General features: G+C 39.6%; 1 protein-coding gene across 1 annotated transcript in view; it reads right to left on the bottom strand.

Moving 5' to 3' along the window:
* LOC124721847 (vinculin) overlaps positions 1-26442 on the bottom strand; it is a 302703-nt gene that overhangs the window by 149839 nt on the left and 126422 nt on the right. Inside the window, exons 9-11 of the mRNA XM_047246978.1 lie at positions 22948-23084; positions 19154-19284; positions 1672-1823 (exon numbers count right to left, since the gene is read on the bottom strand). Coding sequence (XP_047102934.1) covers positions 1672-1823; positions 19154-19284; positions 22948-23084 — 420 coding nt within the window. The remainder of the gene's footprint in view (positions 1-1671; positions 1824-19153; positions 19285-22947; positions 23085-26442) is intronic.

Here is a 26442-nt window from a genome sequence, read left to right as displayed (position 1 = left end):
CAGTACAAGAAAGGTCGGGAGAATGAGGACAGGCAAAAGTTAGTAGAGATTCATGCTGCTGTAAAAAGAGCGATGCGCAAAGCATTCAACCACTACCACTGTCATACCTTAGCAAAAGATCTTGCTGAAAACCCAAGGAAATTCTGGTCTTACGTAAAATTGGTAAGCAGGTCGAAGGCTTCCATCCAGTCACTCACTGATCAGTCTGGCCTGGCAATGCAAGACACCAAAACGAAAGCTGAAATTTTAAATTTAGCATTTGAGAAAACTTTCACGCAGGAGGATCGTACAAACATACTGCCGTTTGAGTCTCATACAGATTCCCGTATGGAGCACATAGTGATAGACATCCCTGTGGTTGTGAAGCAGCTGAATAGGTAGAAAATAAATAAATCACCAGGTCCTGACGGGATTCCAATTCAGTTTTACAGAGAGTACTCTACTGCATTGGCTCCTTACTTAGCTTGCATTTACTGCGAATCTCTTGCCCAACGTAAAGCCCCGAGCGACTGGAAAAAAGCGCAGGTGATGCCTGTATATAAGAAGGGTAGAAGGACGGATCCTCAAAATTACAGACCAATATCCTGAACATCGGTTTGTTGCAGGATTCTCGAACATATTCTCAGTTCGAATATACTGAATTTCCTTGAGACAGAGAAGTTGCTGTCCATGCATTAGCACGGCTTTAGAAAGCATCACTCCTGCAAAACGCATCTCGCCCTTTTTTCACATATCATCTTGCGAACCATGGACAAAGGGTATCAGACGGATGCCATATTCCTTGACTTCTGGAAAGCGTTTGACTTGGTGCCCCACTGCAGACTCCTAACTAAGGTACGAGCATATGAGATTGGTACCCAAATATGTGAGTGGCTCGAAGACTTCTTAAGTAATAGAACCCAGTATGTTGTCCTCAATGGTGAGTGTTCATCGGAGGTGAGAATATCATCTGGAGTGCCCCAGGGAAATGTGGTAGGTCCGCTGTTGTTTTCTATCTACGTAAATGGTCTTTTGGATAGGGTGGATAGCAATGTGTGGCTGTTTGCTGATGATGCTGTGGTGTACGGGAAGGTGTCGTCGTTGAGTGACTGTAGGAGGATACAAGATGACTCGGACAGGATTTGTGATTGGTGTGAAGAATGGCAGCTAACTCTAAATATAGATAAATATAAATTAATGCAGATGAATAGGAAAAAGAATCCTGTAATGTTTGAATACTCCGTTAGTAGTGTAGCACTTGACACAGTCACATCGATTAAATATTTGGGCGTAACATTGCAGAGCGATATGACGTGGGACAAGCATGTAATGGCAGTTGTGGGGAAGGCAGATAGTCTTCTTCGGTTCATTGGTACAATTTTGGGAAGATGTGGTTCATCTATAAAGGAGACCGCTTATAAAACACTAATACGACATATTCTTGAGTACTGCTCGAGCGTTTGGGATCCCTGTCAGGTTGGATTGAGGGAGGACATAGAAGCAATTCAGTTGGAACAAAATACTAAGCAGTAAAGACTCCATTTTAATATACTGTGAATATAATTTGGTTTGCTTTTTTCTGCATGGCTTCAGTGAGTTCTAGTAAGGGTCAACCGCTCCTGTCTACATATCAAATGAAAATGCTCTCTATATCAATCTGAAAAATAATTATTCAGATTTACCAAATCATACCTGTGAAGCCGAACTAAGCAGTGCCTCAGCTAACTTCTTATTGCCACCACTGCCACCAGCTGCAACCATTCGAGCAGTTTTTGATGCACGGCTTGAAAAATTCTGCAGTTGTTTAGCCTTCTCTGCGAAGTTGTATTCAGCACCCGGAGTATCTGTAATACCATTTGTGTTACATGATGCATAATTTAGTATGTAGATATACATGAGTTAAAGACTAATGAAACAGCACAGAAACGAAGTGTTCTACTTCCTCAACATGTTTACAACACCTGAATTTGTTATTAGACATATTTCTCACTTTCTGGCAAAATCTTCTACATTTTCAATTCACTGAACACCACTTGCACAGTGCCTGAATTCTGGGTAAGGTGGGGCAGTGCAGTCCTCACAACCACTAGTGCACCACATGGAATACTTCTTCATTATATCAAAACTTCACAATGCCAACTGCTTCTCCAAGTGGTCCAAAAACATGGGGAATATGTCTGGTGAGAATTATGTATGAGCAAGCATTCCTTCCTTCCCAGCATGCTACCCAATCGAGGTGGAAAGGAGAGTGTCTGTAAAGTTCAGCAAGTAAGAGAGGGGGGATGGCAGAATTAAAGCTGTGAGAGTGGCTCATGAGCTCTGCCCAGATAACTCAGAGGGGGGGGGGGGGGGGGGAGGAGGGAGGGGGGGGGGGCCTTGTAGAATTTGACCAAGGAGAAGATCAGTTTGGGTTCCAGAGAAATGTAGGCACACATGAGTCCATATTGAATCCATGCCTTGTCTTAGAAGATGGGTTAAAGAAAGGCAAATCTATGTTTATGGCATTTTTAGGCTTGGAGAACATTTCTGATAATGATAACTAAAATTCTGAAGATAGCAAGGAGAAAATACTGGGAGCAGAACATTATCTACAATTGTACAAACACCAAATTGCAGTTACAAAGAGTTGACGGGCACGAAAGGGAAGCAGTGGTTGACCATGGGGTAACGACAGCATTGCAGTCTCTTCCCAGTGTTATTTAATCTGTACTTCGGAGCAAGCAATTTACAACATCAAGCAGAAAATTGGAAAGGGAATTATAGTTCAGTGGAAAGTAGCAAAAAGTTTGAAGCTAGCTAATGACATTGTAATTGTGTCACAGATGGAAAAGGACTTTAAAGAGCAGTATCTTGATAGGTGGTTTAAGACGAGTATCAACAAAAGTAACACAGTATAGTCAAATCAAATCAAGTGATGCTGAGAGAATGGGGTTAGTATTTAAGAGACTAAAGTAATTAGATGAGTTTTGCTATTTGTGCAGTAAAAAAATGACAACAACCAAAGTAGAGTGGATATAAAATGTAGACTAGCAATAGCAAGAAAAGCATTTCTGAAAAGGAGGAATTTGTTAACATCTAACATAAATTAAAACTACATGTTTTCTGAAGGTACCTGTCTAGTGTGTAGCCCTGAACAGAAGTTAAATGTGGAGGACAGGCAATTCAGAAAAGGGGAGAATTGAAGCTTTTGAAATGTGGTGCTACAAATGAATGCTGAAAATTAGATGGGTAGATCAAATAACTGAGGAGTTAAAGAAATGAATTGGGGAGAAAAGAAACCTATGGCACAAACTGACTAAAAGACAAAAAGAAGGAATCTTCCGATAGGATAGGACACATCCTGAGGCATCAAGCAATACTCAATTTGGTATCTGTTGGGGATGGGGTTGTAGAGAAAGACCAAAGCTTTACCACAGTAATCAGGTTCAAATGAATACATGTTCTAATAGTTATGCAGAGATGAAGAGGTTTGTTTGATATAGACTAGTATGGAGAGCTATATCACCCAGGAGGAGGAGGAGGAGGAGGAGGAGGAGGAGAATGACATTCTCAGTGGTGGTACAAAAAAAGAACAAGAGAAAAGACCACATGTCTACCACAAAGATATCAGCAAACAATGGGAAGTCCAGGGTAGAATAACAAGTGTTATGAAAAGGACAGATCAATATTCACCATAGTGAGGAGATGATGTCGCACACAGGCACAATGAAAAGACATACACTTAAGCTTTTATCCAAAAGGCCTTCTTCTGAACTAGAAAATACACACACATTCACACAAGGAGAATGCACACATACAAGACTGATGTTTCTGGCTGCTGCAGCCAGAGACTGGAGTCCGGCCTCAGTGGCCAAAGACAGTGGTCAGGCTTAAATGTATAGCAGTCTTCCCATTGTGCCTATCTGTGACTTAATGTCTCCTCTATATAGTGATCAGCCCTCTATCCTTTTCATAATATTGACTAAGGATACTAGCAAGTAAGAGGTATGTAATGAAAATAAGACAAGTGAGAAACAAATACAGCCAAAATGACTTCCACTTATCTCACGGAGATTTAAAGTTATGAGATTACAGTAACATACATATTACCAGACAGCATTGTGAGAATCTCTGAATATCTCAAAGATATTATACACACGTCACTTGTCTCCATCCGAAGTTCTGAACATTAATGTATCCAAGCGTCACATATTACGGAGAATTTTCCATCAGGAGTAGAATGGAATAACTGTGCTGCACTAAGGATTGTTAACTGCAGCATTTATGATTAATCTTAGAAAGCCAGAATATACTAAAATTGTATATTTATCATATGTTACTCATGCTCTTTCAACTAGGAGCAGTACAGGAGTGTAGTCATGATTACAATAAAGTGAAGTATTTGTTTTAACAGTGATTTTCTTTTTGCCCAACGAGCTGCATGCACTTTTTTTTAAAAAAAAAAAAAAAAAAAAAAAAAAAAAAAAAAAAAAAAAAAAAAAAAAAAAAAAGCAGGATGTAACATGATAATTAGCATCAAACATTAGATAATCTCTTACACACCATGAATTGTAGCCAGTGAACATCATTTTTTTCCTTTTACATCCAGATTTCAGAGAGAGCTAGTGGCACACAGAACAGCCCACTAGCAGCAAAAGTTGTGGCAAGAACAGCGTTTCTGGACTTCAGCAGATGAGATTGTAGCATTAGCCATGTAGTGAATGTTTAACGCTGAGCAGTGTGTTGTGATGCAGACTACAGGAGATTCAGGGCAGCAGCATCTTCCAATGCTACATATAGCAGCAGCGGACATAAAGACTTTGAAAGTTGAGTACATTTGCACGTGTGGAGTATTTATTGTAGTGTGCTACAAAGTTTCTGTGTTCACTGCAATAATGGAGAACAATAATAATCTACAAGCAATGATGCGAATGACGTGGGGTCAAACATCATAATATAATTATTATACAGATTCAAATACAACAAAGGAAATTATAAATGTTCCTGACAACTGCAGAGAAGTGTTAATGAAACTGAACACAGCACACAAGTGCAAGGTGAGTAATTATGAACCTAATCAAAACAGATGGACAAAGAGTTAAAAATAGCATGAGCAAAATGAGAAACAGTATTTAGTATGTGGAGAATAATTTGAAAACGATGCCGGCCAATATGGAACCCAAGCGAAAATCAGAAATAGAGAAAAAGTGCACAGGGATGTGTTAGATAGAATAAGATATAAGGGAAGAAATTGTTAAGCTGGGTGAAAAATGCACAGCTGAAAATTCCAAATGAAACAAAGACTGAAAACAGAATTAGAAAGGAGTCACACGGCGATATCAGAAACTGTTAATGGGGTAGGAATCACTGTGAATAAATTACAGGTTGTCAATACTGTAATGTAAAAAAAGATTAGAAATGCTGAGTCAAAGATTGCAAAAAGGGAACAGTGAAATGTTGGCAACATTGTAAATATGCTGCCAATAACTTGGTTCAATAATAATGATGGCAAACATCACCCTGTTGATTTTATTGCATATTTTATAGACAAACTTGTGAATGGCATGTGTGACATGCAAAAGATTAAGTAAACAAAGGGGGCATGAAAGGAGAAACCCTGTCACAGGCAAATTCATAATAGGGACAATTTTCTTACATACAAAGATTCTGAGAGAGGATTTCTGAATAAATATAGGGAAGACATAAAACAATCTATAATTATAAATGATTTTCTAAATGGGCGAAGATACAGATATGAAAAGAAAATGAGATGTTTTTATGAGGAAAATTGAAAAGTTGGATGATTTGGACAAGCTAATAGTGCTATTAATTGTTACTTCTACTTTGAAGAGAAAATCACCCAGGATTTCTTAGATACTCCAGGAGTTACTGTAGATTTATTCAACTGATTATGTAGGGAAGATGGACAGCACTTCCCCATTTAGAAATAGCAGGCAATATGTCCACATTGACAGAAATCATGATGGACAAAATGGGACAGAAATTTCAACACAGGTTTCCTGAATGATGGCATGATAAAAAATTGAGGACCTAATAATAGAAGAGATTACAGCAGTCACATTACGATCACATCAACAGATCAACTGACAGATCAGATTGACCTCAAAATGAAGGAAACTAGTAGGTACCCCCCTAGCTGAGGTCTAAGGTAGGATTTTATCACTGAGCCTGGGAAAAGACCAGGAGAGACATGCTGATTAAAGAACCCATGCACGATTGCATGTTGAAAAGTATTGCCTCCGAGTTTTTTTATTCTGTTCTCAATATTGGTTAAGGTTTTACATGTTGCGTATATTACTCAGCCAACTTTCCCACTTCACTGACCTAAGCTGTAACCCTCTGCTGCTAGACGATTCTGAATTGTAGTGTGTAACATGGTGGTGTGCGCAAGAAATGGAGTGCTGCAATCAAGTTTCTAACCATAGGAAATGTGCCTCCAATTGAAATCCATGGAAGAAGCTATGTATGGTGATGACTGTATAGATATCGGTAATGTGTGACTTTGGGTTGTTCATGCTTGTAATAAAGCAACCAGTGGGCTAACCTCAACATGCGTGTCAGAGTTCAGAGTGGAAATAGCATATGGCAACTGTTGAAATTCATTGGAACTGAGTTGATGAATTCATCAGCGAAAAACATCCGATACACCCCCCACCCCCACCCACACACACACACCTCTCAGGTAAGTGTGGCATATTACAAAGAGTGTGTACAGGCTGGCATTCAAGAGCTACACTACAGAAAACTGTGTGCATGATGGGTATCTCAAGTGTTCACTCCTGACGTGGAACAGTGGAGACTGGACATCTGTGAACAATTTCTTTCACATTTTCAATGCAACAGTGATGGATTCCTTATCAGCACTGTGACAGGTGATGAAACTGGGTTAATAATTCTGACCCAGAAAACAAGACAGCATCAATGGTGTTCCGCCAAAAAGGATCGCCAACACCAAAAGAGTTCAAGAAAATGCAATCAGCAGGCAAAGTCATGTTCACAGTGTTCAAGGATTTACGTGGAGAGGTACATTTGGAATTCATATCTAAAAGCACCACCATAAACTCTGCAAGGTACTATGAGATCCCCAGGAAACTGAAAGCACAAATTTGGAGAGTTTGTACACACACTGACCACCCTCTTCTTCAGCACGACAATGCCAGGTGATACACGAGTGCTGTGACATCTGCAACAGTCAGATACCTTGGGTTCTCTGTCATTGATCATCCTCCATACAGTCCTGACTTTTCCCCAGCCAATTTTCATCTGTTTCCAAAACTTAAAAAACACTTTTGAGGTATTCACTTCGATAGTGATGAGGCAGTGCAAGCAGACGAGAGGTTGTGGCTCTGTCAACAAAGTCAAACAGCTTCCAATAGAAGTATCAACAGAACTGGTCTCTCACTGGGTGATTTGTGTTCGTCGTCAGGGTGACTATGTTTTAAAATAAGTATGCAGACATGAAAAAAGAAGATGTAGAATGTTATTAACATTTGTTTTATTTAAAAATATTTAAGAGTTTTCACATAAAAAATTCAGAGGCTTTACTTTTCAGCATACGCTCACAGATAGAGAGGTCAAGATGGTGTATATTTTGTGTGTCAATGTTGATTGTCTTGATGAAGTTGCTGATTGTAAATGTGCTATTTCAAGTGTCATTGAAGCTGATGTACCTTGGGGTGAAGCATCAGTTTCAAGTACTTGCTGATGCTATGAATTATGAACCTTGTGCCAAGAAAATTGCTAGTGTTATTGGGCTACTGTTCATTACAGAGAGGTGGAAGTGAATAGTGTAATCTAATGGATGAAAATACTGATCGTGTGAATGATATTATAAGAGATTTTCATGAAGTCACTGCTAGGACTAATGCTCCCGATTATGGTTTTGATGTAAATGGTATTATTACAGGTACAGGTACCTAGTATATTATTTATGTGATTGGTGAAGCAGCAAGTTCAGGCACTCATTAAATTTGTTATGAAGAGTTGGCAGAAGCAGATTTGCAATGCAAAGGTGGTAACAAGTAAAGCTATAGTAAAAGGTGTCAACATGGTGGGATTTCATTTTCCTGTGTACCATGGCCAGGGATAGATGCATATAGTGGAGAATGTGCAAATGTAGTCAGCAGTTTAAAGCAACAGCTACAGAAGTGGCAACAAGAGAGAGGGGATGTGGCTCAATAGTACCTGTGACATGGAAATTTGTTTCTCTCCCATTTGTTTAACCTGATCCTATTCAGTCCAACTGATCACCTTGCTGGACAAGGACTTCGACCTCTCTGATGGTTACAGCCATTCCCCTGTCTGCATCAAGGCCACTAAACATTAACAGCATCTGTATCATGAGAGCTGTCATCCCTTTCACAAAAAAATCACTCTCATATTGTCTGGACATGCGTGGATGGCACATCTGCAGTAATAAGAATTTCCTTGCCCAATATACTGAAGGTCTCACAAAGGCCTTCACAGATAGGTACTACTAAACAAATCCAGTCTACAGACAGACTCCCCATCCCATATCGTCACACACCACTACGGATGTGTTATGCTCCCAACTCACTGCTTGCTGGCGATGTTGAAATACACCCACTGAGTCTTACTGGTCCATTTAACTTGCACTACTGCTGCTCAGCCTGCTGCTCACTACGACCTATCAGCAGGCTCTTCTTACAAGCTGCTGTCATTGGTGCATGTCCTGAAACTTGAGCCATAATTGGCTGCTTCAAGGTCACTCCAGCAGTGCCATGTGTGACTCTGATAGCTATGTTAACAGCTGCAGGGTAATCACTCCCAGTGAGCAATGACCCTGCAGTGTAAATGTAATACAGCTCCCAATGAGCAAAGGGGGGTGATATGCCAGCAGCGAGCCTGCAGAGCAAATGTACCCCATCACCATGACCACCCCAAGAGCCAACTGCAAAGGAGCACCCAATAACAACCCAGACTGGAACAACCGAAACACATCTTTCACCACAGCTTTTACTGTTTATCACTGTGGCTAGGAATCAGGAACATCCTACTCACAACCCTTCCCACCCCACCCAAATGGTATTCTGCCACCCATTAAATCTACACAATATCCTAATTCATCCTTATGCCACACCCACACTCAACCTCTTGCTGCATGGGTCATATCCCTGTAGAAGATCCAGGGGCAAGACCTGCATGAAGCACCCATCCAGTGCTTCCTATTCCAGGCCTGTTACACAATATCCTAACTCATCAGAGGCAGGGGCATGCGTGAAAGCAGTCATGCCATAAGCCAGCTCTGGTGCAATTGCCACACAGCATTTTATGTGGGCATGATCACCAATCATCTGTCCACTAGAATGATGGCCACCACCAAACTGTGGCAAAGAGCAAAGTTGACCATCCAGTGGCAGAACATGCTACTGAGTAAAATGTGCTTGATTTAACCCCTTAAACATTAAACCCCAAGTTACTTTGTTTTTATTATTTTGACACAAACTTAAAGTCCTGAGAACATTCAGCAAACTTAAGGACAGACCTTCGGAAAAATAAAATCCAGCTTATATCCATTTCAATACTGATAGTTCAGTGTTTGGCCACTAAAGAGCATCTGGTACTACATTTGTAGCCTGGCTGTTCATTTTGGTTGAGGTTCTGGCCACTACATATCATCTTCGTTGTGTGCCACTTTGGATACTCCAGAACAGAAGTCCTGCTTTCAGATTCCCTCCAGTATTGTTGTTTAGGCAATGCTTTCCAAAAAGAATGAATTTAGTGATCCTGAGTTTGCCACTGAATTTAGCAGCTCAGAAAAAGAAAAAGAATGTGATGTTAATTCATTAGAGACTGAAAGTGATGACAGTTAATCAGTTGTGTGACAAGGCCTTTGCAGACAAAGATTTATTCAACATGGAGGATGCTGATCACAACAGAGGCTTTAAGTAGGGGTGCCTCTTGTGTTTTTAAAGTGAAGGCATTGTAACTGGGTAGTCGATGGATGTCTGTGTTGGAGCGCTAGACAGAAAAACGAAATGGCCAGTAGTCTTAGTATTCTACAGTTTCCCCTTCCAAGAACTAAGCAAGGCCACTATACTATTGTCTTATTGTATGATAACATATCATGCTGAGTCCAGCTCTGGCAAAGTTAAAGAATTCAAGCAGCTGATTTAAGCATATCCACTGGTTTTAGAGATGGTTGCACAACTCCACAATTTGCCTCAACTCTGAAGCAAGACTTCAACACACTAGTGCATTGTGTTGGTGTATTCTTGATTAGGATGGATAACTGCTGAAGAGAAAACTTGCAACGACTGGATAGTGGTAAATGTAGTGTGTCTCTAAAGGTACATGCTTAGTATTACTTTGGCTCTCTTTGCTTTGGTGTCACGTTCAAGTATAACTGGGGAAGTGCTATGCCCTTAATGTCCAATTTATGAAGCCACTGTGTTTTTAAGTAAATGGTAGTTCTTTTCTGACTAACTGATTGACATAAATCCTTTCCTGATGAATGCACTTGATGTCCCTTATACACATGTATAACAGAGAGCACAAATGATGTGCTTGTGTTTGCAATGATCAATAAGCAGATAGGTGCTGCAGAGCTCCGGTCCTCAAGTCAGTGGGGTGATACACAATATTAAGAAATAGCGCATTAAGGAGAGGCTTCATTTGCACTCCATCTGAGCACCAGCAGAAAGGTGGAGTAAGTGTCTTCCTCATTCAGCCTATCTCACAGCTATGGCACACACTGGTGAGCCTGATATAGTAGAAATGTATGTTTTTCAATTTAATGTAATGTAGTTGCAGTAGCAGATGCACGCAATACTGTTGTAAATGTTAGTACCAATTGTGTCGAATCAGTATATAATGTCATTGTTGAAAACAGTAATTAGTGAGATGATAGCTGTGCTGAAATGCATACATCACATTCTGCTGACAAGATAAATGTTGTTGATGGTAAGGAAAATGAAAAGTTTGTTTTGAAGCACAAATGGCTGCAGAAGAATATTGGGAGCTTTAATCAAGATGACTACTCTGAAGTGTTTCTTTAGGTCTCAGGGGATGTTATTAGTTAATCTGTGCCCACATAATTTCTTTAATTTGTGTTATGTGTTTACTGTCATGCTGTGAAGAAAGTATGGATGCTGAAGTGGGGATATCTTTGTAATTTTGGAAGGGAACAGATTTCTATCATTTTAAGAGGGTAATGTTTCAACATTTTATCTTGCATGTGTCAAATGTACTTTTGAAGTGATTTTACAACACAGATTTTAATTTGTGTGTGGTTAATATACACCAGTCTGAAGGAAAGTTGTGCCATTTGTCAGTTTATATATGGGAAACAGTTGAGAGGAGAAAAAGATATATTTGTGTGATATATGAGGAAGTGAGGGAATTTTTGGTTTTATTTGTGATGAGATGTCTGTTGTAACATAACATTTGGGAGTTGTACGGCACTTTTCATTAGAGGTTCAGAACTAAATCCCATACCAAATGCTGGTTTGTGAATTGCATAAGTTTGTCTTGTTTTGATTGTTGACTGTTGTCACAGTAAATTTTTCTTTTTGAATAATATAGCTTGTCTAGCATTTATGGGTCTCTCCAAGTATTTGTATAAACTGGGATAGATGAATGGGCCACAGACTTATAATGATGCTCTGCTTATGTTTGTTGTACAGTTACATTTTGCTCACCAAGGCAGAAGGATACACTTGAAGTTTCTGTGAAGTTGAGCAGTCAGCATAGGGCTGCACACAGTGAGTGACTAAGATTGATCAAACCTGAAGAATCAGGGAGTGTTGAATAGTATGTATTGTGAATAGCAAAACTGAAAGCAGAGTACACAAAAAGTATAACATGCTACAGTGGTGCAAAGTGTATATATTTGTAGTCCTAAAGGAACAAAAATTTTTATTCACAAAATTTTATTAATTGGTAAAACTGTGTCATAAAATTTATTGTTTCCCCAAATTATCTGAGAGAGAAGCCATTCATTTAAAAATTTTCAAAATCTCAAACTGGGTGCAAGTAAAATATGCATTCATGCACAGGGATTAATTAGCATGTTTTGGAAATTAATTTTAAGTACCTTTCTTGTATTTAACATTTAGTTTAAGATTTTTCTGTACATATATGAAATTAAGAGTTTATTATGTTTGTCTTACTTGATGATGTCATATATTATTTATTTCTCATTTATTCTTCGTCAAATGTCTGAGTGAAGCAAAAACAAAGACTCTGTAGAAATTACACAATGGATTTTTGTCCGAATTTTCATAGCCAAGTGAAGCCTGGGAAATGGTCAAATGGGGATATCAAACTGATCAGTGTCAGGTGTAGTTTTGCAGCAACAAAAAGGTTTACTTACTCGAAAGAAATCAGGGCAATTAAGAAAAATTTAATTAGTTATTTCAGGGAAAATGAAAATATTTCACAAACAGCTGCTGATAGCTATGTAAATGCAGTCTCAAAAATATCAAATCACAACATAAATTGAAATTTGTCTGCTTCCCATTTATCTATACACTCTTAGTAACAACACAATACTGAGTGATACTGAAATACATTCTATTTCATGCTTTCTGAACAAAGCTTCAAGGAAAGGTCAAATGTTTTGTGAAATGATTTGTCTAAAGTAAGAAATAATACAGATTAATGAACATTTGACACATCTTTGAATGATGCTCAAAAATCATGTACAGCAAATGAACTGCCGATTGATAATTTAAAGTTCAATGTTCAACTTACAATTTTAGAATTTTAAGGAGTACTTGAGGATTCTTGTCTGGTAGAATTTCACTCAGAGATCTCCTTACACCACTAGCATATGAACATCTCAGCTGATGTATGATCTTGTGCATCATCCAAACGCATGTCAAATGCTTCTCTAATCTGTAACTTTCTTACTTTTAGACAAATCATTTCAGAAAAATTTGGCCATTGTTTCTCAATATTTTTTAATTATACTGGAATTTTCACCGGGAACACACATTTTCATTCTCAAGTGGTTGTTTGAAGTTAGTGTTGCTTTTGCATTGTAAGTAAATTTCCGAGTTGTTCTTTAAATTCTGACTGAATACTGAGATATTTTTAGTTCTCATTTGTGATTTGGGCAATATCTCTGCAGAGAGAGAGTAATTATGACACTATTGTAATGTATTTAACTTCTAGCAGACAACACTCCCTGATGTTCTGAATATGGCTATTTTTGTGAAAACTGACATTTTGAGAGCATGGATATGTACAAAATACAGGTTGATTATTGCAAAGAAGGAAACAGCAACCAGCTACTGTTATTAATGCTATTTATTCACACAAAATGGCACTATTTCTGTAAATAAATAGCATTAACAACAGTATTAACAAATGCTGTTTTCTTCTTTGCAAAAATCAACTTCCTTTGTGATTTGGACACACAACACAACTAAGAATGTTAGTACAACTTTATTACATTGTGGCATGTATGCCAATCTCCATATCATACATTGAACACAATAAGATTAGGCAAATGTATGCAAGCAGTAATAACATGATAACTGAGAGTGGACATGGCACAGCAGGATTTAAATAGGCACTTTCCCATCACAGGTTCTATCAAAAGTTCACTGTATTGCTCTTCCAAGGCAACTTTTGCGGATAACAGTTCACTGCTAATGCACATGGCTTTCGTGTGTGTGTGTGTGTGTGTGTGTGTGTGTGTGTGTGTGTGTGTGTGTGTGTGTGTGCATTACTTCCTCTTTCCTTCAGGAACAGCTCGGATTAACGAGATGTCCATGGTGTGTTCCTTCACGAGGCTCTGACTGAGATGACGTGCTGATACTGGGGCGTATGGTTGGAGTACTTAGGGTGTGGGCAGCATTGCAGTCTGCCTTCTCATGTCAATCCATACGGCAAGATAGGTGATGCTGGGGCGAGCTCTATGTCTGCATCTGGTCCAGGGCCTCGTGGTGGTGGTGGTGGTGGTGGTGGTGGTGGTGGTGGTGACCGCACAGTTGGCAGCTGAGGTGGAGGAGACGGCTCCAGTGGGGATGGCGGCTGCATTGGAAAATTGCGCCAGGTTCATCTGCTGGTGACGGAGTGGGGGGGGGGGGGGGGGCAGGGACCCAGCTGCATCAGGTAGTCCATCTAGCAATGCAGATTGGTGAGGCGATATTGGTGTCCCAACCAGGGTTGTCCAGCTGTCCACGCACAGGCGCAACTGGTCGTAACAACATGCACAGAGGTCCTTGTCCAAGCAGACATCGCAGAGACATCAGGAGATGATGGTGGGAATATATTTTGGGTGACAACCAAACCTGCATGCCCAGACAGCCACCCTGGGCTGAAACAGGTGATGGCTGCACGAGTTGGCAGCCCTGGCTTGGCTGTAAGACATACAGGAGCATCTGGGGTTGATGTCCATTGAGTAGTTTGGCAGGACCATTGTTGCCAAACAGTGTGAACCGATAGTCAGATAGAAACTGATCTAAGACAACATTGGACAGGGACCGCTTCATGTACTTTTTCATTTGTGTTTTGAATGTTCTAATCAAAGTTTCAGCCTCACTGCTGGACTGCAGGTGAAAGGACAGGACGAATATGTGGCAAATCCTGTGGGCTTTGCTGAAGGAGGCAAACTCTTGCGACACAAATTGACCACTGTCATCAGATAACAACGTTTCTGGGATTCCTTCGACGGAAAATATTTTCTACAGGGCTGCCACAATGGCAGATGTCTAAGTTGACAGGCAACGAACAACATATGGGAACCAAGAGACTGCATCAATTACTATTAGCCAGTATGCATTAGGAAAATGGAGGCGAAATCGATGTGGTCAGTCCCAGGCCTGTGAAGATTGCGACCACAGAGACAACATTGCCCGCAGGACAGCTTGCTGTGACGTGCATTGAGAACATGCTATAACCAAATGAGTGATGTAACCATCCAAATCAGGCCAAAAAACATGACTGGGCTAATGCCTTGGTGTGTGACAGAAGTGACACTTTTCCAAATTGCATTTTAACATGGTGGCCTGTAACACTGAAAAGAGCGTACATAAGTTATTGAATTGTTCAGCAGAGGAGCAGCTGAAGACCACAATATCATCAAGACAGGTGACACAGCCATGCACAGACCTTGTGAGTTGTTCGAGAAACCGTTGAAAAATCACCAGGGGCAGTGGCCATGCCAAATGGTAAATGCAAGTACTGATATAAGCCAAAAGGCGTATTAACGACCAAGAGCTGTTGAGAGTCAGCATCAATGGAAAGCTGCAAATATGCATCAGAGAGGTCGACCTTGGAAAAATACTGACCACCAATGAGCTTAGGAAAAAGTTCACCAGGACACAGTGATAGATAATGAACACTGACAGAAAGTTCGAAATTGGCGCAAAGGTGTAACCATCTCGATGGCTTCTTGAAAATGACTAAGGGGGCAGCCCATTCACTGGATTCAATCAGTTGGATGACTCGCGAGGCTGGGAGGCGGTTGAGCTCCACCTTGACTTGTTCAGAGAGTGCCATTGGCACCAGGTGAGCCTGAAAGAAATGGGGACTTACCGAAGGTTCCATGGTGATGTGGGCTTTGAAATTATTAGCACAGGAAACAGGGTGGAAAATTCAGAGCATAAAGAGTCGAGTTGTGTATACAGCACTTCATCAGAGACGAGATTAACTTCATCGGAAATAGTAAACCCGAAAAGGTTAAACGTGTCCAAACCAAACAAATTTTCAGTGTGTGCATTGTTCACCACCAGAAAAGTCAGCAGACAAACCAAAGATTTATATGTGACTGGGGCAGAGAAACTATCTAAGATCAGAAGGCTTTGTTTATTGTAGGTGACTAACGTATGTGACACTGGTGCTAAGGGGGGAGAACACAAGTCCATGTAGGTTTGCAAGTTGAGTAGTGACAAGGCAGCAAAAGTGTCGATTTGCACATGCAATACCTTCTGATAAACCTTGACATCAATAAAAAGCTTATTGGGTGCAATAGAGAATGCCAATACACAATTGACATCCATGTCAGTATCTGCAATAGGCTGCTGGAATTTTGCGTTACAAGCAGGAGTCATGTGGCCTGTTTTGTTGCACTGGTGGCAAATAGCCCACCTCTTAGGGCAATCCAACCTATCAGGAGTGACAGAACATGATGGACAAGAGGGAAGGATAGAGGGCTTGCATTGTTGTTCATTATCAGGCTTGCTGAGCTGCTGCTGGAACTGTGGCTGCCACAGTAAGTTGGCTCAACCACCATGAAGTTTTGCTCATGTGCGGACCAGTGCCACCATACCACCCCCTGTGAACTGTCCAACAAATGGTGGGTGAGCAGATGACGGCAACTGAACTTCTGCAGCCTCACATCATGATTCAATTTGAGTACCCGCAGCCCTCGAAACCTCGAACAATTTTGCAATAGCCAGAACGTTGGAGAGGGAGGGGTTTTCACACTGGAGAGCCTGCTCATGAACCTCATGATTGGGGCCCAACCAAATGATTGCATCATGAACCATTTGGTTACCACATGACTCCTTATGTACATCAGTGACAAAGTGACAACGATGGCAAAAACCATGAAGCTCAGCTGCTCCCAGTCTTATAAGAACGTTCTGGATTCTTGTGACACTGATAAAACAACTCAAGTGGCAATGATGTGTGCCTGCTTACAATAACAATAGTATTTTGAAACAAGGTTGCACATGTTATCAAATAAGAGGAGAGACAGATCCTGCAGCAGGGTCAGTTGGCAAAAGAGTTAATACATGCAAGGAGATAACAAGACAAAAAGAAAGCACGGCATAAGGTAACGTCAGTCAATCCAAATGCACGAATATGCTGCCACAAATGTTTTTTGTAGGTTTTCCATTCTTTGACAAACTCATTAGAAGCCGGAAATGGCAAGGGATAAACAACCAGGGTAGCGACAGGCAAACCGAGGTGTAGGGAGCAATGCAGCAGGTGACGTAGATTGAGACAGATCCCAATTCGCCAAAACAGAGGTGAGCATTTGCAATACCTTGGTTTCATTGTGTTACGCTGTGGCGAATGCTTCTTGCTGTTGACTGAGATGCTGCAAGACACAGTAAGAACCCCTTGCTGATCAACTAGCTGGCATAAAAACTCATCAGTAGCACCATCACACATTGTAGACACAACAGAGGACCAACCAGACTGAAAAGTGCACTGAGAACAATCTCACACTCATCACCACTTGTGTTGTGACTTGGTCACACAACACAACCAAGAAAATTAGCACAACTTTATTAGACTGTGGCATGTATGCCAAACACCATAACATATACTGTACATAATAAGATAAGGCAAATGTGTGCAAGCAGTAATAACACGGTAACTGATCGCGAGTGTAGCATGGCAGAGTTTAAATGGGCACTCACCAGTAGTGGGCTCTATCGGAAGTTCACACTATTACTCTTTTGAGGTGCATTCTCATGGATGACGACACACTGCTGATGCACACGACTTTCAAGTACATGTGTATTACTTCAACTTCTATCTCTGAAGATTTAAAAGAACTTAGTTGTGCATGTCAGTTGTCTCCGCCAGGAGTTCGGAGCTCTTAGGGACTGTAAGCATGATTCTATCAATTGTCACATAACGTGGACAATATGCCGCAATGAGTAGCTCAGAATAATGAAATTTTATAAGTACTTATTTTAGCATTTGCGATTAATCTCAAAATGTCAGAATGTGGGGAAATCATAGTACATTGTAGTTAGTAACTACTTTCTGTGACACAAGCAGCATGTTTTTGGAGAAGCCTAGGCACTGGTTGCTCATGGTCTTTACACTGGGAGCAGTCCTAGAGCACAACCATGGTAGCAATGAAGAGAAGTAATTGTTAATAAAGTGAAGTAATTGTTTTAAAAGTGATTTTTTTGCTGAAGAGATTAAAAAAGCATGAATAATGTGATAACTAGCATCACACATTACATCATCTCTAGACAATATGAATTTCAGCCAGTGAACATTTACATTTTGCCTTTTCCATGTACATTTCATAGATAGCAAGTGTTATGTAGCATTATAAAGTCAAGGAGAAATGGGTTGATTTCAAACTAAGGCGTGATATGAGAACGAATAAACTTGCTATTTTGGATAAAATAATTTTGGGTATTGGGCCATGTCATTACATCTACTAAAACAACTAAACTGTGAACTTTTCGACTTGCTGTGGTCCTCTTCATGGCAGTAAATTGTGAACCACCCTGAAGAGGACCGCAGCAAGTCAGTCAGAAATGGTAGCAAATTTAGCTGTTTTAGTAGTTACAATGACATGGCCCAGTACCCAAAATTATCCTATCCAAAATGACTCCATCTATGGACGACTGTGAACTTAAAACTTTCTATTTCTCTAAGTAGTATTAATTTTGCATTATATATTCAAATATTTGTCTGTGAGAAAATCTCCGTTTTTATGTGTTGGGTGGCATTTGATACACTGATAGGTTTGTATATCATTAGCACAATGTAATGAATGGCCATAAAGAAGAAAATGGATCCATGATGGAATTCCAAGGATGTAATGAATTTAAACTATACTGGTGTTTTTTATGACATACACTGCCCTCAACTAATCATCCTGTTGACAGTAATGACAATTACTATTGTCAATTTGAACATGTGAACACAGCACTGAATCAGCTACAACCATACTAAGTGTTCAATATTTTCACCTTTACTTTCTTCAATTCCGTAAAAAAGTTTACATAATAGAACATGCAAATGGCAGATATAGTTGATGACAGTGACGTAGATGGTGGTATGTAATTTACGCAGATATAGCCTGACCTGTAGGAAATTCAATTTTGTTTCTTTTGCTGTTCAATTTGATGTTAACTGAAAGTCTTGGATCCACAAAAAGAAACATTATTAATGACACTAAAGGAAGACCAGTGATATGACTGAAGTCTTATCATTTAGTGCTAGCAAATAATATGTTTGCTACAACATAAACACTATCAGCATTGTACAATTTACATAAAATAAAATAAGCTAGTTTGTAATACTGTACTTGCAAGTGAGTGAGTCTGAATGTAGTAAGGGTATTTTGCAAACATATTAAGTTCTACATTAATTCAATATTAGACATGAAAGAAAAGTAATAATAATACGATGAACTATTCTGTCTGTGAAACTGAAGACTACTCCAAGGAGTATGAACCTGATATGTTTGTTTCTGACAGGCACTAATCTTTTAATAGCCTACCTTCAGGCAAATGGACAGCATCCGTAAATTGTTTGAGAGGAGTGCTAATGTCAACAAAATCTTCTACAACACGACTAACAACTGCATCCTGGATACGGTTCTTCAGTTCATAGAGCTTCTGTGATAGTGCCCTGTACAAACAACAGTTGAAAACAAGTTTTAATTAAAAGTACTACTGGCAGACAATTGTAAGTTATGAATCATATGGCTAAGATTGTCCAGAATGGCTTTTATATCCTCTGGCAGTCATCAACTATTTTCACAGAACACTAGTTTCTTCCAACACCAATATTCAAACTCCATCAAAAACAAATCCTAAAAATATAATGTTGTTGTTGTTGTAGTCTTCAGTCTTGAGACTGGTTTGATGCAGCTCTCCATGCTACTCTATCCTGTGCAAGCTTTTTCATCTCCCAGTACCTACTGCAACCTACATCCTGCCGAATCTGCTTAGTGTATTCATCTCTTGGTCTCCCTCTACGATTTTTACCCTCCACGCTGCCCTCCAATACTAAATTGGTGATCCCTTGATGCCTCAGAACATGTCCTACCAACCGATCCCTTCTTCTGGTCAAGTTGTGCCACAAACTTCTCTTCTCCCCAATCCTATTCAATACTTCCTCATTAGTTATGTGATCTACCCATCTAATCTTCAGCATTCTTCTGTAGCACCACATTTCGAAAGCTTCTATTCTCTTCTTGTCCAAACTATTTATCGTCCATGTTTCACTTCCATACATGGTTACACTCCATACGAATACTTTCAGAAATGACTTCCTGACACTTAAATCTATACTTGATGTTAACAAATTTCTCATCTTCAGAAACGCTTTCCTTGCCATTGCCAGTCTACATTTTATATCCTCTCTACTTCGACCATCATCAGTTATTTTGCTCCCCAAATAGCAAAACTCCTTTACTACTTTAAGTGCCTCATTTCCTAATCTAATTCCCTCAGCATCACCCGACTTAATTAGACTACATTCCATTATCCTTGTTTTGCTTTTGTTGATGTTCATCTTATATCCTCCTTTCAAGACACTGTCCATTCCATTCAACTGCTCTTCCAAGTCCTTTGCTGTCTCTGACAGAATTACAACGTCATCGGCGAACCTCAAAGTTTTTATTTCTTCTCCATGAATTTTAATACCTACCCCGAATTTTTCTTTTGTTTCCTTTACTGCTTGCTCAATATACAGATTGAACAACATCGGGGAGAGGCTACAACCCTGTCTTACTCCCTTCCCAACCACTGCTTCCCTTTCATGTCCCTCGACTCTTATAACTGCCATCTGGTTTCTGTACAAATTGTAAATAGCCTTTCGCTCCCTGTATTTTACCCCTGCCACCTTCAGAATTTGAAAGAGAGTATTCCAGTCAACATTGTCAAAAGCTTTCTCTAAGTCTACAAATGCTAGAAACGTAGGTTTGCCTTTCCTTAATCTTTCTTCTAAGATAAGTCGTAAGGTCAGTATTGCCTCACGTGTTCCAGTGTTTCTACGGAATCCAAACTGATCTTCCCCGAGGTTGGCTTCTACTAGTTTTTCCATTCGTCTGTAAAGAATTCGTGTTAGTATTTTGCAGCTGTGACTTATTAAGCTGATAGTTCGGTAATTTTCACATCTGTCAACACCTGCTTTCTTTGGGATTGGAATTATTATATTCTTCTTGAAGTCTGAGGGTATTTCGCCTGTTTCATACATCTTGCTCACCAGATGGTAGAGTTTTGTCAGGACTGGCTCACCCACGGCCGTCAGTAGTTCCAATGGAATATTGTCTACTCCGGGGGCCTTGTTTCGACTCAGGTCTTTCGGTGCTCTGTCAAACTCTTCACGCAGTATCGTGTCTCCCATTTCATCTTCATCTACATCCTCTTCCATTTCCATAATATTGTCCTCAAGTACATCGCCCATGTATAGACCCTCTATATACTCCTTCCACCTTTCTGCTTTCCCTTCCTTGCTTAGAACTGGGTTTCCATCTGAGCTCTTGATATTCATACAAGTCGTTCTCTTATCTCCAAAGGTCTCTTTAATTTTCCTGTAGGCGGTATCTATCTTACCCCTAGTGAGATAGGCCTCTACACCCTTACATTTGTCCTCTAGCCATCCCTGTTTAGCCATTTTGCACTTCCTGTCGATCTCATTTTTGAGACGTTTGTATTCCTTTTTGCCTGTTTCACTTACTGCATTTTTATATTTTCTCCTTTCATCAATTAAATTCAATATTTCTTCTGTTACCCAAGGATTTCTACTAGCCCTCGTCTTTTTACCTACTTGATCCTCTGCTGCCTTCACTACTTCATCCCTCAAAGCTACCCATTCTTCTTCTACTGTATTTATTTCCCCCATTCCTGTCAATTGCTCCCTTATGCTCTCCCTGAATCTCTGTACAACCTCTGGTTCTTTCAGTTTATCCAGGTCCCATCTCCTTAAATTCCCACCTTTTTGCAGTTTCTTCAGTTTTAATCTACAGGTCATAACCAATAGATTGTGGTCAGAGTCCACATCTGCCCCTGGAAATGTCTTACAATTTAAAACCTGGTTCCTAAATCTCTGTCTTACCATTATATAATCTATCTGATACCTTTTAGTATCTCCAGGGTTCTTCCATGTATACAACCTTCTTTCATGATTCTTAAACCAAGTGTTAGTTATGATTATGTTGTGCTCTGTGCAAAATTCTACCAGGCGGTTTCCTCTTTCATTTCTGTCCCCCAATCCATATTCACCTACTATGTTTCCTTCTCTCCCTTTTCCTACACTCGAATTCCAGTCACCCATGACTATTAAATTTTCGTCTCCCTTCACTATCTGAATAATTTCTTTTATTTCATCATACATTTCTTCAATTTCTTCGTCATCTGCAGAGCTAGTTGGCATATAAACTTGTACTACTGTAGTAGGTGTGGGCTTCGTATCTATCTTGGCCACAATAATGCGTTCACTATGCTGTTTGTAGTAGCTTACCCGCATTCCTATTTTCCTATTCATTATTAAACCTACTCCTGCATTACCCCTATTTGATTTTGTGTTTATAACCCTGTAGTCACCTGACCAGAAGTCTTGTTCTTCCTGCCACCGAACTTCACTAATTCCCACTATATCTAACTTCAACCTATCCATTTCCCTTTTTAATTTTTCTAACCTACCTGCCCGATTAAGGGATCTGACATTCCACGCTCCGATCCGTAGAACGCCAGTTTTCTTTCTCCTGATAATGACATCCTCTTGAGTAGACCCCGCCCGGAGATCCGAATGGGGGACTATTTTACCTCCGGAATATTTTACCCAAGAGGACGCCATCATCATGTAATCATACAGTAAAGCTGCATGCCCTCGGGAAAAATTACGGCTGTAGTTTCCCCTTGCTTTCAGCCGTTCGCAGTACCAGCACAGCAAGGCCGTTTTGGTTATTGTTACAAGGCCAGATCAGTCAATCATCCAGACTGTTGCCCTTGCAACTACTGAAAAGGCTGCTGCCCCTCTTCAGGAACCACACGTTTGTCTGGCCTCTCATCAGATACCCCTCCGTTGTGGTTGCACCTACGGTACGGCTATCTGTATCGCTGAGGCACGCAAGCCTCCCCACCAACGGCAAGCAGTGAAATGTTTCACAACAAACTGCAGTGACAATGTACATCTTTACTTATTAGCAACTTTGTAAAACATCACATTTTAAGAAAGTACACAGTTAGGGCTAAGAAGTTACTTCCAGAAGTTGAATTTATGTAACTGAATAATAACTGTGATGACAATGATGTGCACTAAATTGGATATGCAGAATATAAGTACCTTGCAATATCTTGTGCACGGGCTGAATTACCAAGTCCCTGATGGCACAAATCACTTAACTGATGTGATAACATGTCAACCTCATCACAAAGCTGCAGTATTTCTGCTTTGTGCACTCCTGGCAATCCTTCAGCAACCTGTAAAAGGTCATGCAAGAATCTCTCAATTTTAATTTCAATTGATTTCTTACAATTTAAAGCAAAATCCCTTTCCAGTGAATCTCTGGTGACTGAAATAATTGTTCCTTTAATGGGGGAGGGGGTATCCTTAAATAGGAGTTTACCTTATTTACAACAAAGGGGTGACTAGAATGTAATTTCAGACTTTTTAGATGATAAAAGATTTTGTTAATTACAAGCTACCACTTGCTGGAATCTTCGAGTGAGTGTTGCCTAGCTTGAACTCAACAGGTTTCCACTTTCAGGTTACATATAAAATAACCAGTTTGCATTGTGATTTAAAGAAAGCATCCAAAAGCAAGTAGACATTGGTTTTATTCAGATGTGAGAAATGACACAGGATGAACATGATAATGGAAGTTAAAAAAGTCCTTAAGTAAGGTGTTTTGTTCAATTTTTAAAAAAAAAGAAATCAACAAAATTAGTTTGCTCCTTTCTTCCAAAATAACACACTGACAAGTGTGGTACTCCAGTTGGTTGATTCTGGAAGAACTGACGAAAAATAGCTACTGGAAATATCTTGTAAGTCAATCACCCTTTTCAGCATCATGATCATCATCCTCACTGTCACACCACCACCACCACCTCCGCCACCGCCGCTGCCACCACCACCGCCACCTTAATTTTAGGTTGTTCCTTCACAAGAGAATCACACATCTCACCTCCATCTGGGTTACGAATCAAATTGTCATGAGAAACAGCCCTGAACTGACTCACTTATTAAAACATCAGTAATGGTTTTCTATTCCTCTTTCAGAAATTTAATTCAAATACAAATGATTTTGTAGCAAAGCCAGAATTAGCAAAACAGCTCTGTTTTGTGTTAGTCACACCTTAGTGTGCAGTCTGTAAAATGATAAATTTCCTTTATTGTCTTTGTCTCAAGGAACGAAATTCAGCTCTGCACAAATGATGTGTTTTGCTTCCACAGAGTAAATTATGCTCCAGTCCAGAGGTGCAAGTGATTTGCACGTTTAGGGTTGTAAGAAAAAGACATTATAATCTTCCTGACACATGAAGTTGTCTTCAAATGTAGTGTAATAAGAACACTATTCCTGACTCTGCTCTAATCTTAGTATCTAAAACTACTAAGTTATTTTCCAAAAATTCCTACAGTCATCCAGTCACTGTTATTAAAACTCAAGTGTAAGGCAGTACTCACATATTCTTACAGAGCCCAAGCTTACATTTTACAATTATTAATGTCATCATTTTCATCAATAGTATCACAGAAAAGTGCCGTCAATTTTTCTTTGCTCATTTTGTTTCCATCACATTTTCTTCTAGGTTCAATTTTTTTTATTTTCTATCATATATTTTTTGTTTGACAAGAGAAGACTTTTGAGGGAACTAAAATGTAAAAGACCAGCAATGTTTTGGAACTGAAATTTTTTCTGGCCCAGTGACACATTAGTCAACCCCAGTTGAACTTGTTAGACTGGAGTACCAAAATACTGGCCAAAATGTTTAAGATCTACCTAGAAAACATAAGGATAGAAGCCTTCCAACCAAGTTAGAAATTTTTAAAAAATAGGATTTAATTTGTAAATTGTTTCATATTCATTCATTAAAAGTGAACTTTCCCTAAATTAGGGTTCATTACAAATGGAGAATGTTGTTCTAAAGGCAGTTACACTGGACCAAAGGAAACATCCATTAAACATGAAAATTTCTTAAATATTGGTTCACTGACATGGGGTTTAACTATATGTCTGAAGAGCAAGCAGAAGTTCATTTCCTATAAACAGCAAAGAACTACAAATCTATTGAGACATGTTTATTTTCAAATTAAGGTAGTGATAGTGGCTGCTACAGCATGACCAGAACTTCCAGTGGTGGCTAGAAACATCAAAAGTCTCTATTTGATACAATCATTTGGCTAAAGTTTACATACTATGGCTACAATACTATGCACTGCCATGCTTGTGGGCATATTGCACTACAATATTTTGCCATGTACAGTATGTCAAAATGTGCTGAAAAACTGTAATTTGGTATAAACAATGGCTGGTACCCCTTCTAGTGTTAGTTTGGGCAATTTACAGAACACTCAAACATGGTGCAAAAGGACTTTGTGCAACTGATAAAATGTCTCAGTTGAATAATTAATGCATGCAAAATTTTAGACTGGGCACCATCTACATGACTACACTAACTAGATACATGTGAACACAAGCACAGCAATTTTATGGTAGTATAATTTCATTATAATGCTAGTAAGGTCACTGTTATTCACTACCAACCACCAGTTTATGATTGATTTAGCACACAAATTGGACCACTAAAACAAAATAAAATGGAATGCTTTAGCTACTGAAAATGAATATTACTGGAAAAATATACCCTGTAAGAAGGTAAAATGAGTCACAGTCAGACTCGACTTGACTCCACTCCACTCATTAGCTTCAAACAAAAGCCCTAAGGAGCACTGCATTTCACTTCAACATTCCTTTAGTAATCTGTTGTATCATCCACGGGGGCAGGGATGCTAGTGAGTTTGCAACTGACATTTATATATAGTTGTAACTTGGTTACTGGTGGTGTATATCGAGCCAGGCAGACCTTGACCACAAGAAGTGGGCTAAGGTGAATCACAATAATCTGTCTTTTCCTGTTCTCCTTATCCTCAACAGCCTTTGTTTGGATTAAGTATCTCAAAAGCTCTCATCATCCCTCCTCACTGCTTTGCTTTGTATAACTCCTGACATCTGACCAATGCTTTCTAATATGGAAGATGATTGTCAGAACAGCTCTGAGAACGAAAGGGCCCAAGAGAGTCAACAATGGAGGAGAATTGTGCAAGCTTGACATCTTCGTGTGGTGCCAGTGAGGCAACGAAGATTAAAAGTATTACTGGTAGAAATAAAAACAGTTCTGGATTAGGTACAGGATTTAATGATGAGGGATTAGGCTGGAATGGAATAAAAGATCCAACAAAAACAGTAAGATGATCATGAAATTTTAATGCATGCACCATTCAACAACCAAGGGTTGTTCAGCAGACATTGGAGAGATGTATTTAGGAAATTACTAGCCTTTGGACTGCTACAGATGAGCTCTCTGCCTTCTGAGCTGAGTTTGGCTTTGTTGTAGCTGTGTTGCTTGACTAATGCTGCTATTATATGATTTTAAGAAAATGTATCTTGTGAAAAAAATTGACATTTGCACATCTCACAGTCTGATATCTTCCTCGATACAGGGGTGAATTCCCTTTCATTATTTGTCATAATAATTGTGTTGCAACAAATTAAGTAAAGCATTGTATGAAATTTTGAAGAGTTGGCAGAGGTGTGGTTGCTTTAGTTCATAAACTGCT

This window comes from Schistocerca piceifrons, chromosome X (genome assembly GCF_021461385.2).
Source record: "Schistocerca piceifrons isolate TAMUIC-IGC-003096 chromosome X, iqSchPice1.1, whole genome shotgun sequence".
Taxonomy (NCBI): Eukaryota; Metazoa; Arthropoda; class Insecta; order Orthoptera; family Acrididae; genus Schistocerca; species Schistocerca piceifrons.
Note: the sequence above shows the minus strand (reverse complement) of the source record. Positions and strands in the feature narration are given on the sequence as shown.